The sequence below is a fragment of the Lampetra fluviatilis genome, chromosome 34 (genome assembly GCF_964198595.1).
Source record: "Lampetra fluviatilis chromosome 34, kcLamFluv1.1, whole genome shotgun sequence".
Lineage (NCBI taxonomy): Eukaryota > Metazoa > Chordata > Hyperoartia > Petromyzontiformes > Petromyzontidae > Lampetra > Lampetra fluviatilis.
In genome coordinates this window covers 5,135,162-5,149,475 of record NC_136308.1, presented here as the reverse complement: position 1 = coordinate 5,149,475, position 14,314 = coordinate 5,135,162, and the positions used below count along the sequence as shown (strand labels likewise).

The 14,314-nt window shown below is 44.9% G+C and overlaps 1 protein-coding gene across 1 annotated transcript in view; it reads right to left on the bottom strand.

Annotated features, from left to right (window-relative positions):
• The window catches only part of LOC144944310 (transcription factor EC-like), a 75,853-nt gene extending 73,947 nt beyond the window's left edge, over positions 1 to 1,906 (bottom strand). Inside the window, exon 1 of the mRNA XM_078872371.1 lies at positions 1,731 to 1,906. Within this exon, the coding sequence (XP_078728497.1) occupies positions 1,731 to 1,759 (29 nt within the window). The 5' untranslated portion in view covers positions 1,760 to 1,906. The remainder of the gene's footprint in view (positions 1 to 1,730) is intronic.
• Between the last annotated feature and the right edge of the window lie 12,408 nt (positions 1,907 to 14,314).

Here is a 14,314-nt window from a genome sequence, read left to right as displayed (position 1 = left end):
AGTGACTGCAATATTAAATGTGGTGTACTTATGTGACACAATACAGCAGTTTGAGATGCGGTTTGCATATGGATACTATGTACAGGCTAGTGGTTTTGTGCCGTGTATATGCCCATTGTGTGGTGATAGTGCTGCATTGGCGGTGGTGCACCACCACAATGAACAAACCCCAACACATGCGTCGATAACTCTGCCTTGCAACGAAAAATAAACCACAACGCTCGCTCTTCATCGCACATGAAGAAGGGCCATTGTCTAAAACGTCGCCTATAATACACTTATACAGGTAGGAACAACAAGTTCCACACTGCCCACCAGGGATTATTTGTCTGTCGTGCATAGCCCCTCCCACACATGTAGCAGGCTCCCGGATTGGTTGAAGTGCGTCACGTGACCGCGAACTTTCTGTCGTGCACGAATGCGCTGTCCAACCAAGTGCTTTACCTGCCCACTCCGAAGGAACGTGTTTTGATTTTAATGCCACAATGTTATCGTTGAATGTTGAGGGTTTGTTGTTGTTGTTAATATATGCCGACGAGTTAATCATTCGGAATGTTCCCAATCTCATCAGATCTCAAAAAACGAGCACGCAGAGCACTCGGATGGAGGACCGCCATAGATGAATCAGGTGCTATAGGCTGCCGCGGTGCTAACATTGTGAGCGGAGTGCAAAAAAATCAATTGTTGTACTCGACCGAGCTCCAATGTCTATGCTCTTGGCCTTCACCAACACACACTGACCAGCGTGGTGAAGTATGATAATAAAAACATATATATAAATATAATGACCCACATGCGTTGTGGGGAGGCCCTCATCCAGCAGTGGATTGGCAAAGGGCTGTACGGGCAGATACAGACCTTGACTCTTTTGAGAGAGAAAAAAATCAAGTGGCACGGTGATACTGCCTGAACTCACAATGGCATTGAATTGCGTTACAATTACATCGGTAAAGATGATCAAATGCTGACGTCTTTAACAGAGGAACGCAAAGCACGGCAGTGGACGACATTTATGTGTCAGTAAAATTGAACCCACGATTTACCAGAGAAAAACATTCGCACGCTAATTTGTGCCCTGCAGCTTGTCGTTTTGTCATGTCATCTCATAATAATAGACGAAACCACTGTAATTTGAAGATGCATTGTGTGTATAGTACACAATTTCCGTTGTCATCATCCCAGCACCGAAAGAACCAAAGAGTATGGATTCCTGCAGTCACGAAAGCTTCAAATCAAGATTCAAATCAAGATTACAGTATCAAGAAGCGATTCCAAACCACAATTGTGTAAGCTTCGGTGTCGCCTACGTCCTCGCGATCCTGGGGGAAAACACCGATGTTGAGCAGTAACCCGGGTAAACTTTCTAATATTGGACCACAGCGCCGTTCGAAAGATCAAACTCAGCTGATTGCGCGCCTTTGCGAGAAGCACAATCAAAGGCACGGGGCTTTCATTCGCTGCACGTCCGTTGTCGAGTGCTTTGTCATCGGCGGTGCCACTCACTCAACATTCACCAAACGTCTTAGCGAAGCCCCCCGTTCATGTTCTTGGGTTCTTTCGGTAAAGTCACGTAGAAGGGAAATAATAAAATAATAAAAATATTAAACAAAAATAATAAAATTAAAGCCCCCGTTGTTGATGCAGCCAAACTTAAAGAGACAAACGACCGGACAATTATCGAATAAAATATAAAAACCCACAGCATGTCAAAGGCGTTTCGTTGGACTCACCTTTTCAGCGTCAAAGCGATATCCTTCATGCCCACGGCAGCAGGGGCAGTGCCGGCAGTAGTGGCTGGGTTCGAGCCCGGGGGCGAAGTGAATTGTCACTCGGAGAACACGGGCAGAGTACAGCTGCCCTCCGAGAGCCCTCTCCGCTGACACGTTTGGCAGGCGTGCTTGCGGAAATGCACCCCTTCTGGCGTAATCATGAGCTGGCTGGATCGCTGGTCACCCCACCCCTCCTCCTCCTCCTCGATGCGTACGAGGTGCGTGCGTGTTAACACGGCGCTGCTGCTGCTGCCTCCCTATTCTCTCACAGGGAGGAGGATGTTGCCGTGGCTTCGTGCTTTGCAAGATACGTGTTTTGTGTTGTGGGTTCCTTTTTCCTGTTCTCGCTCCTTTATTTCTGAGCGGGTTTTTTTTTCTTCTTCTGAATACTTTGACCACTTCCGCAAAAACGTTCCCTTGCACCAGAAAATGAAGAGTGATTTATTAGGTTGACTTTTTATTTCTTAAATTTGCAAATGGCTATACATTCTAAACTTTAGATACTCAAATTCAGACACTCGTTTGATCGATATTAATAAAGTGCGTTGCTTGACATTTTTTTTTCTTTTAATAAGAGTTGCACTTTCAAAGGCGCATTATATTTTTCATTAATTATATCAAACGTATACGCCAAATCAGCACCATACATCCATGAATGTTGGGATTGTTTTTCTAAGAATGTTTTATTCCAGCATAATCTGAATGAGGCGCAATAGTGCTGCATTGATTAGCGCACTGGTACAAGTTGGTCCAGATGTATTGTGACCCCCATTAATTGACCCCTGACCTTTTTTTTCCCCTTTGCTTATTAATTTCTGTTTTCACACCCATTGGTAAACAACATTAAATCTTAGAGAATTGAACGGGGGTCACAAGACATCGCGACCACCCTTTACTATGAAGTTCCCGGCCACCATCAGTGGCATCTGAACTGGTTCCCGGACACACCTCATCCCACACTGACCAGCATGTCTAACAAAGGTCAAACAAACTCCCCATGATCGACAATGTGCGGTGGAGGCCTTCAAGCAGCAATTGATTAACAGAGGGTTGTGAATTATTCATACAGTAGGCTAAACACTTGGGGCAATTGCAAACTGCCAGTGTTAGTATTATTGTTCCTGAAAATCAGGATAGAACAGTGATTTCATAATTAGATTTTTTTTATTTTGCATCATAGTTGCTAAATCATTTCATGCGCAGTAGTCTATGTCTAAAAATGTATCTCCCAAAGGAATGTATGTATGTTGAACTTCTTTCGCACTGTATGCAGCCAACAGAGATAATCGGAGGAGCGGGAGAAGATTAACAAACTAAACACAAAAAGCAGTTCTAAAGAAATGAGTTGTCAATCTAGATGAAGATTTAAAAGCGCCCAGCTCCATTGGCTTCCTAATATCGGAAGGAAGAGCGTTCCAGACGCCGCAGAAGACCAAGATGTTCATTGTACCCCAATAAAAAACATGTTCAAGTCTCGCACGAGCAGTGGAAACTGAGTGAATCATCATGCTGTGTCGCGGTTCAGCCAAACGAGAACAACAACAAATGACTTGCTTCCCTGTCCAAACTGTAAAGTTGAACATTTATTTTAGCTCCAAAGGCGAGTTAATCACATTCCAAAACACTCTCATAAATCTATACATATAAGGCGTTCGTAAGCGTGGTGTAATGGTTAGCACACTTTACTTGTAGTCCAGCAGCCATCGGGTTCAAACTCCGGGCACGGAAGTTGAAATAGTGAACACATCCTAAATCCCTCCCAGCCGCTGTTCATCCAGCAGTGTAAATGGGTCCCCCACATTTGGTCAATCAGCTGGTTACATGTGGTGAGGTAAAGTGTGGGCACTCCCGCCTCCTCCAAGATGTATTTGGCCAGCGAAAATGGGAAGGCCATAGAAAATCATACTGCCAGCAGTATGTATGTATGTATGTTGAACTTCTTTCACACCGTACGTAGACAAATGTGCTAATCGGATATCCAATTAGCAGTGACATGAGCAAGTTAACTGCAGAACTGCTCCTTTATCTATGCACACGAGGCTTGTACATAGTAAGGCTGAGGACGATTCGATGCTTAAATACTCAAGGTAGTGAGTAAGCACTTCACTAGACGGTTGTGGGTTGGCAGGACAGACTACGCGACACGGTTTGGTTTAATCGTGGAGAAACACTCAAGTGGTAATTCACGATCATGCATTGGCAATAATGATGCCACAAATTCACAACTTCTGTACATGATACCCCATTGTCATTTTGATACAGAAAAATATATATTCATATTTACAACCATAGACTAAGAACACACTGGACCTGACCTGCCACTTCAGTCGGGTTTTTTTTTATTCGATCACAAAAACCACAACCTGGGTTATTCCTCACCCATCTTGTGGTTAAAAAAAACGTGCCCCAAGCCTTGAATCTCGCTCAATATGCAGAGGTTTTGCATCGAATCATAAACATTCATATTGCAGCATCTCCATATGCATAGGATATTTACGAACACTAAGGTAAAGTGTTTAAAGTTCAGCCTGCCATTTGTGCTTCTCTCCACACTTGGTGGAAGGGCCTTCCCACAGAGGGTATTTGGTCTACTCTTCAACGAGTAAGCCACATTTAGAACCATGCGTTTAGAGTATTTGTCCGCTATACATTGTGTCAACATGATAAAGCCATCTTCTTGGTTCTTTCGGTAAAATCACGTAGAATGGAAATAATAAAATAATAAAAATAAAACATTATAAAAAAATTCTCACGACGTTTCGGCCACGACGCAAGCAGCCGTCGTGAGAATTATTTTATTAAGTTTCATTTTTATTATTTTATTATTTCCATTCTACGTGACTTTACCGAAAGAACCAAGAAGATTAATCCCTGCAGTCACGAAAGCTTTAAATCGAATGATAAAGCCACTTCGCTGAGCTACCACTTGTGATAGCCAGGTCGCTTCTGAAAAAGAGACACATAGAAGCTCAGTGGGCCTGACCTGGTAAAAAAACAATCCCATTGTTTAGTTTAGTTCAGTGTCCACACATTACCAGACCGCGTTGGCACTGCCCATCGACTAATTGTGGTGAACCCATTTACACGTCGTGGTGGACAGAGGCGGAGGCATTGAAGAAGCGTGTTCATTTTTTTTCAACTGCCACAACAGGAGATCCCTCCAAACACGAGAACTGCATTAAAATGCAACTGCAACATCTCAGAAAAAAAGTCCTTTTGCAAATACAGTACCCCAGTCCCGTACGCGTATTGCACAGCAGCTCCGCACAAAAAAAGGGAAGTATGCATGACACAGCAGGTTACGGCTCGATTAATTATGTAATTTCTCGGCTCTGCAGTGACCTGACAAGTACCAGCATGTGGCAGGTTTAAAAAAATAAAGAATGGGGCACCAACTCGGCCATGTGTTGGATAGAAAGAACCTGTTTGATGAGTCTGGGAACTTCCCTATTCAGATTGCCATCTCACAAGCAGTGAAAATGGAAAGTTACCGTGCTTATCTTGGGATACAAGTGTAATGGTTAGCACACCGGACTTGCAATCCAGACGTTTCCAGTTTGATCTCCCGGTGTGGCTGTATGAATGGGTACATCGCAAATTAGTCGATTTAGAGATCGCGTGTGGTGGGGTAAAGTGTGAGTAGTCCCGCGTGTCCTTAGATTGCGTGGCCGGCATAGAAGAGGAGGCCAATGGCCCACGGACTTGGCTCCCTGGAGTGGCAGCCGCGGTGTGAGCAAGCGGTTGCAAAGATGTATCCTTATCGTTGCGTCGTGCTGATTGAACTCGCCACCCAGTAGAGATTAACGCCCCATGCCTCTAAGGCCGCAGTGGTAGGGTGAGCGTCTCACGCAGGCCTTTGAACATCACGCCGCACGACAGTTTTGTTGCCTTCCTCACGTCGCACTGCTTCGTGCGTCGACTTTTAAATATGTTGGGGGGAAAGGATCATGAGATGGATCTGATGACTGTACCACTGGAAAGATGGACTGTACATAAGTTAAGAGCTCTAGTTGCCTAACTTCTTTTCTAGACATATACATGGTGGTCCGGATGTCTTGTGACCTCAATTTAATGCTCTAAAATAAAATAAATACAAATTGTATACCAATTGGTGTGAAAACAGGAATTAATAAATAAAAAATTATGTTAGGGGTCAATTCATAGGCGGCCACAAGACATCTGGACCACCCTGTACATAGCTGATTTGGGGAGGTCATTTACTTTGGTTCTTTCGGTAAAGTCACATAGATAGAAAAAATATATAATAAAAACAGTCACGAAAGCTTTAAGTCGAGATTTGGGGAGGCCTTTGTTAAAGTGGATAGATCGTGGCTGATGATGATGATGGGCTAACCAGTCGTCAGTGTTTTCAGCAGTCGCGTGAATAGGACATCAAAGTCCCCAATTACAACTGTAACAATCACCCACGCTGCATATTCGCCCTTTGAAAGAAGGCCATTTCTGAAAAAACGACTTTACTATATATCCGTCGAGTGCTTGATTTATCAATAAAGGCTAAGCCGGCTTGGAGAAGAGATGATCAGCGTAAGGCAGGACCATCACCATAGTACAAGTACTGCCTTTCCACGAAATTGCAATTCTCTATTATTGTTCTACAATGAAGGCAAAACAATGCGAGATGGATGTGTCATACCAAAGTGCGAATTCCCGAAACAGCTTTCTGGACGGACTATTCTGCCGGAAATTAAGCGCCGTGTCTGTTGGAAGGATGCGCAATTACTGATGATGAAGAAATATGTTCAGCCTGGACGCTTCCACACCATCTACTACGAATGAAGGTTATCATGACATAGCAAAAGCCGGTTGGTGCACCAGCAGCAGGAGCATGACCAGTCTAATGGAAAGCAACAAGGAGACATGCAAGAAGTATACAGTGCGAGAGAAACACTGCAGGGGGATGGGGGGAAGTGATGCCTTGGCAAATATTGGCGAGTTATTTAAAGTGGAGAGGGGAGAAGACATGAGCCACAAAGGGCGCTTTTTAACGCCACCGCCTGAAATACACCCCAGGTTCACACGCACTCGGCACAATAAGACGACACAGAGACTGGGGCGCGCACAAGGTCAGACTTTTAGTGCCATGAGAACGCCGGTGGGTTTTTATGATTTGAAGCCAGCCGAGAAGGGATGTGCCGTTCCTCTACGATTTATGTCAGATGTAAAGGCTTGATCTTGTAAAGAACCACGTGTTGGCTCACCGTCGCATCCATCCACCCCATAGTTTTAATGAGATTTTTGAAAAAAAACAATGTGGTGGTGCAATGCCCAAAATGTTATCTTTTCTAATAAGGACTTAATAATCAGGTTTCTATAGCTGTAAAACATTGTGTACTCCAGTCAATAACCCACGCAATGGGTGGTAATACAAGCTTAGTAAAACAATATAACGCTCAAAGCTAATGTAAAACGTTGAGATCTAATCTTTACATACCAATCAGGCACTTTAGCCCACATAGCAACAATGTATCCTTGGCATATTTCCAATACATTCATTAAAATCTACTTTTACTAAACCTTTGTTCCAATTCATGGGAATCCACTAAATTAATTATACATTTGTAATAATAACATAAACAATATTGAGCCCTTTTATCAAATCCCCTGCTGGACGAAGGCCTCCCCAATCCATGGTGGTTTTGGGGGTTTGTTTGACCATACTTCACCTTGCTGGTCAGTACGAGTTGGTGAAGCGTGGGTGGGTGGGGAGGGAACGAGGACAGGTTCAGATACCCTTCACTCACTGATGTCCGTTCGCCTTGGGGAGGAGGATTCGAACTCAGGGGGCGAGATACAAGGCACAGTCCAGACCACGCCTGTGGCCTTAGTCCCACACCCTTCGTGCAGTTAAAACCGGTCTGGAATTTGCCTATTTAAACAAATTCTGCTGACAAAACACTGATCCAGAAGTCTTAGAGGCTTGCTCGCAATATGTATATAGTTATACTGGTAGGAACCTCCTGGTTACACCAGCCCACAGGGGATTATTGTGTCCGTCCGTCCGTCGTGCATCCAAAAATGGGAGGGGTGGGGCTGGGTGGAGAAGGGAGGGTGGGGAGGGGCTGGGTGGGAGGGAGGGGCTGGGTGGGGAGGGTGGGGAGGGGCTGGGTGGAGAGGGTGGGGTTGGGTGGGGGGTGGGAGGGGTGGGGCTGGGTGGGGAAGGGCTGGTCACCCCGTGGTGCCCTTATAAAACTCAACGTTTAACCTACTCACGCCGGCTTGTGCCCGCTCTCACAGTCGGGCATTTTTGCGGAATACACCACGCCGCCGTTGACCCTGGCCATTGACCGAGCAACCCAACGTTACTAACAGCTCCCTCCACAGGAATGTGTTATCTACGTGGCTACACGGAATACGTATGTACGCCTTTTGGCGTCCTCTGGTCTAACACCGTTTGAGACGAGGCTCAAAAGAAAGCTGTCTCTGGTGTCGACCACTTAGTTTCAAAGACAATGCATATATTATCAGAGTATTTTTTGTTTGCGTTCTGACCACAAATATTGTGGTTAATGCAAACATGACTCGTTGTAAAAGGTTTATTCGTTGCCAGAAAAAAGTGGGGAAAAAACCTATTCTCGGTATACGTATGGTTAGTTTTTAATGTACTTTCTGCCAGGGATTAATTTCTCACTCGATATTTTCCAGAACGTGTAGTTTGACTGGATTTTTTGAGTCTGGACTATCGGCATGAGGCACTAAATCTACCACTAGAGTAGAGAGAGAGAGAAAAAAAACCTCGGATATCTATAATACTATATTATTATTCCCAATATTACTATAATCGTAAGAACAGATTTTGTAAAAATTAGGGGAAAGATGGCAAAACAATTCTCGGAACAGCGCTACGGACTCTCCCGGATGAGATTAAACCCTGCTGACTGCTGCTGCTGTTGTTGTTGTTACTGCCTTCTTGAAAGCATTGTGTCGTTCAGGGTTCGGCAAAGCTGTGTCTTCGGAACTGCATGGAGGTGGCTTTTGACTTCTCCCCCACGCCCCTGGCGCCCCCTTGCGGACAGCGCGTTTTTAAACAAATAAAAATTAAAAACATAAATCTCAAACAATCTCACGAAACGATATTTTTGTTAAATATGTCAGGGGGATGGGTCACTGTGGAATGTCTTGGTGGCAACAAAATGTACAACTAAGGGGAGGGGATTTAAATAAATGCAATTCAATCACCTACTTTGTTTATTAAGTCAGAATTTGTAGTTTGCTGTATACCTGCTGTGTTTGTGTACAAGGAGCTCTGTGTGTGATGCGGCGTGTGTGTGTGTAATGTGTGTGTGTGATAGGTGTGTGTGTGATGCGGTGTGTGTGTGTGTGTGATGCGGCGTGTGTGTGATGCGGCGTGTGTGTGTGATGCGGCGTGTGTGTGTGATGCGGCGTGTGTGTGTGATGCGGCGTGTGTGTGTGATGCGGCGTGTGTGTGTGATGCGGCGTGTGTGTGTGATGCGGCGTGTGTGTGTGATGCGGCGTGTGTGTGTGATGCGGCGTGTGTGTGTGATGCGGCGTGTGTGTGTGATGCGGCGTGTGTGTGTGTGTGATGCGGCGTGTGTGTGTGTGTGATGCGGCGTGTGTGTGTGTGTGATGCGGCGTGTGTGTGTGTGTGATGCGGCGTGTGTGTGTGTGTGATGCGGCGTGTGTGTGTGATGCGGCGTGTGTGTGTGATGCGGCGTGTGTGTGTGATGCGGTGTGTGTGTGTGATGCGGTGTGTGTGTGTGATGCGGTGTGTGTGTGTGATGCGGTGTGTGTGTGTGATGCGGTGTGTGTGTGTGATGCGGTGTGTGTGTGTGTGTGATGCGGTGTGTGTGTGTGTGTGTGATGCGGTGTGTGTGTGTGTGTGATGCGGTGTGTGTGTGTGTGTGATGCGGTGTGTGTGTGTGATGCGGTGTGTGTGTGTGTGTGTGATGCGGTGTGTGTGTGTGTGTGATGCGGTGTGTGTGTGTGTGTGATGCGGTGTGTGTGTGTGTGTGATGCGGTGTGTGTGTGTGTGTGATGCGGTGTGTGTGTGTGTGTGATGCGGTGTGTGTGTGTGTGTGATGCGGTGTGTGTGTGTGTGTGTGATGCGGTGTGTGTGTGTGTGTGTGATGCGGTGTGTGTGTGTGTGTGTGATGCGGTGTGTGTGTGTGTGTGATGCGGTGTGTGTGTGTGTGTGATGCGGTGTGTGTGTGTGTGTGATGCGGTGTGTGTGTGTGTGTGATGCGGTGTGTGTGTGTGTGTGATGCGGTGTGTGTGTGTGTGTGATGCGGTGTGTGTGTGTGTGTGATGCGGTGTGTGTGTGTGTGTGATGCGGTGTGTGTGTGTGTGTGATGCGGTGTGTGTGTGTGATGCGGTGTGTGTGTGTGTGATGCGGTGTGTGTGTGTGTGTGATGCGGTGTGTGTGTGTGTGTGATGCGGTGTGTGTGTGTGTGTGATGCGGTGTGTGTGTGTGTGTGATGCGGTGTGTGTGTGTGTGTGATGCGGTGTGTGTGTGTGTGTGATGCGGTGTGTGTGTGTGTGTGATGCGGTGTGTGTGTGTGTGTGATGCGGTGTGTGTGTGTGTGTGATGCGGTGTGTGTGTGATGCGGTGTGTGTGTGTGTGATGCGGTGTGTGTGTGTGTGAGATGCGGTGTGTGTGTGTGTGTGATGCGGTGCGTGTGTGTGTGATGCGGTGCGTGTGTGTGTGATGCGTGTGTGTGTGTAATTCGGCGTGTGTGTGTGTGATTCGGCGTGTGTGTGTGTGTGATGCCGCTCTCGAACTATTTTGGTCAAAGACAAAAAACTAAATAATGGCTCTTCTTCATTGAAATGTTTCCGACCCCTGGTCTCGTCGATCATCTATCGAGTATTCTACATCATTGTCCTACTCTGCGGCGTGCTTAAGTTCAGTGCTTGTCAGTACCTCTCATCAACACCAGGGGGCAGTGGTGAACCTCCTACACAGCCAGCAGACAATTCAAAGTACAGCAAGACATCTTCTTGATTATTTCGGTAAAGTCACGTAGAAGGGAAGTAATAAAATAATAAAAATAAAACATAATAAAATAATTCTCACGACGTTTCGGCTACAACGTAAGCAGCCGTCTTCAGGTGAATAATGAGACACTGCCAAGCTTGGATTATTAAATTACTTCCCTTCTACGTGACTTTACCGAAAGAACCAAGAAGATGAATCCCTGCAGTCACGAAAGCTTTAAATCGAAATTTACAGCAAGACATTATTTAAGTCTTTCGGTAAAGTCACAAGATAGGTTCAAAGATATAAAAAATAAAGTAATCAGGATGACGATCGTTTGTGCTGTGATGACGATCGCTTGTGTTGTGATCTTAACGTCGTAGTTGTTGTTTATTTTATTTTTAATATATTTGAACCTATCTACGTGACTTTACCGAAAGACCCAAAGAATATGAATTCCTGCAGTCACGAAAGCTTTGAGTACACTCAGAACATGTCGTGAGGCGGATTGACCAACTTGCAAACCGCACCTCCCATTCGCACGGTCGGCTACGTACGGTGGGATAGAAGTTAAACTTACAAGCAAGGCGACGTATTTGTAAAATATTGCACCTAATAGAGCAGGAATACATAGCAGCATTGAGAATGCAGCAATGGCTCCTATTAAAGCTTTGTTTCATTTGAAGACAACAAAGTTCCTTTTGTAGGACAACTGAAAAATTATCGAGGCACCTGCGGCAGGCAATCAACTCAATCAGCCTAAATGTGTCCCGGTGTAACAAGTAAGAATACGCGCCTGGCTATTATATGCGTTTTTCGTTTTCTTTCATTTATTTTGGTTTCATAATTGTACCACAAATTTTCTTTCTCAGTTCAATTGGGCAGTTCAATTCCTCCAGTTTAACACGTTGTCGGCTTCCGTAGCCAATATCATCCATAATATGTTGTTTTGGGTTAGATCGCGTAAGTGTATAAATGTGTCGTTAAAACCGCCACCACCCGACCCAGCCAACTAGTAAGGGTTGTCACGTAAACAGAACGTGGCCAATTTGTCACTAGTACAGCACCCCGGTGTGTTGGAGAGCCAAGCCACAACATTTACAATCTGAGTACGACGTTTCACCAGTAATTACAACTAGCTTCATCAGGCGACAGCGAGATTTGTGGAGAAGTCCACCTGTTTCGTTCCTTATAAGGACACATTTATGTAAATTATTTCACTTGAAATGGTAACCGGGCCCTGTAATGCTTTTCCAGGTGGAACAAACCTTCCCACAATGCAATATGACGTGACACCAATATTCTATGATTTTACTATTAATACAAATGCGTTTATTTAGTTGTAATACTGTTCGATTGTTAAGGGGTTTGTTTTTTAATAGCTATCAGATCATTATTTACAGGCATATAGTATGTAAAAACAACTGTTTTTTTCGGAAAAAAAGTTGCTTTCATTCTCATCAGACCCCATGGTGTTAAGGACAGGCCCCATTTCTATAGCCTATTAATGAGCCATTGTCTGTAACGGCACCAATTTTAGTTTTTTTTAAGGCAGTGCCATTGAAGACTGTTGAACTTTTTTCTCGTTATTACTTTAACGGCTGGCGACCGAGGATTGTCAGGTATTAGTAGGGGCGGGGTGGATGGGTGGCCATGTGATGTTGTAGTACAAGAGTCACTCGTATGGGGTTTCTCTGTTTTCTAATGTGTTTTCTAATTGCATCCGACACATCAATCACTAAAAACGGAATTGGACAACATTCCTTATGTAAAACTGTCCTAAAAGAGTCTTGAGACTCAGCGATGCTTTCCTAAATATTGGCATTTAAATATTCTACACAGCTGATTTGCCATCACTAACTCGCCGATCTATTATTCCTTGTGAGTTGTAGTATGTTAACGTTGTTTTCATCCAATTTATCAATCTTGTCAGATCTCGCAAGCTAAGGAGGTTCGAGCCTGGACCGCTCTCGGTTGGCGGGCTACGTTGTGTGCAGTAGAGGGCAGCGTGGAAACATCCATTGTCCTGCGCAGTTCTTTTATGGTCCTACTGTTATGCTCCTCACTTGCATTAAGCTGCACTGGCCAACGTGGTGAAGTATGGTGGGGGAAAAAACTCTCCCAAACGACCCCGCATGACTTGGAGAGCCCTTTATCCGACAATGGATTCACTCGGGGCTGCACGTGTATTGTTTGAAACATATCCACAATTCAGCTATGGGCCACAGCTAAGACAAAGAAAAATTTCCCCGTATAGCCTTAACAGACTGTTGGGACAAGTGCTTGTTAGCGAGCTCCTATGAAGGCCAACACAGCACACGAGGGGGTGGGCGATGTTTACTACACACAGCACCAGGTATTCATTTGAGGTTGAGTCAACCTCGGGGAGGCCCAGGACCGGTTCAGATCATCGTCACTGGTGTTGGCGGTGAGCGTGAATCGAACTCAGTTCGCCGGGTTCGTAGCGCAGCGCGTTAATCGCTCCAATAGCGCTCCATCCACAGCAGACGCACTTGCACACACAGATTACATGCCCAATAACGTACGTGTAGCTATGAGTTATCACCATTGCCTGGTACGGAGGAGGGCATGAGTTCGATCTCGACCCTGACGACGCCTGTTGTATATTTAGAGTTCGCGTGATCTCTCTCTCTCTTTCTCCGTGGTGGTTGTATGAATTTCTCTCCAGGTTCCTCCCGTTTTGCTCTGCATATTTAGAAACATGCGCCTAGATTATTCAGCTACTTAAAATTCTTACATGTGATCATATAAGCCACTTAGATGAGCTATATTGTGTTGCCGGGTCGTCCCTGAAACAGTAAACATTTTTTAAACGTTGCTTGCTAAGCCGTATAATTAAATATGATCCAGGAGATAATGTTACGGCTAATATAGATATCAATAATTTTCCATCACAATGGGCAATTGAAGCAAGCCTCACTCAGAGGTGTCTTTGGTTAAACTCAGTTTGAAGGACTAAATGATATTGTATCTTGATGTGCAGAAACAAACTGGGGACTGTCCACCTGAGTTTGATTCCCTGCCACGGCTAACATCAGGGGTGAAGTATGGCACGTGAAGAAAAAACCCCATTGACGACATGGCATGGATTGGCCTTCATTCATTGGTGGATTGAGAATGAGTGGAATGCTTCATTATAAATGAATCATTTAAGGGCTACATAACATTGTAAAAAAATACACACACACAGAAAACGTAATACCCACATTCCCAATAATTTAAGCACTTGGATTCCAACTCCCAACACGAACCGAGTGAAATATTTCATGACTCACATCAGTGCCGGATTAAGCTAGTGCGGGGCCTGTAGCATATGTTGTTATAAAGGGGCCATAAATAAATAAATAAAACACGTAAATATTCAAACACATTTTTTTACTTGCATAGTAAAGTAATTGTATTTTTTAAAATTTGATATACAGCCAGATAATACGACAAATCGCTATCCTTAAACACCCAGTCGTTCATAAAAGTTGAAGGCAGTATTGTACTATAGTAATAGAGCAAGTGCAGAATCGCTGAACCGGAATTGATAGCTTGAAAGCATTTAGCGCGGGGCCCTTGAAAGTGC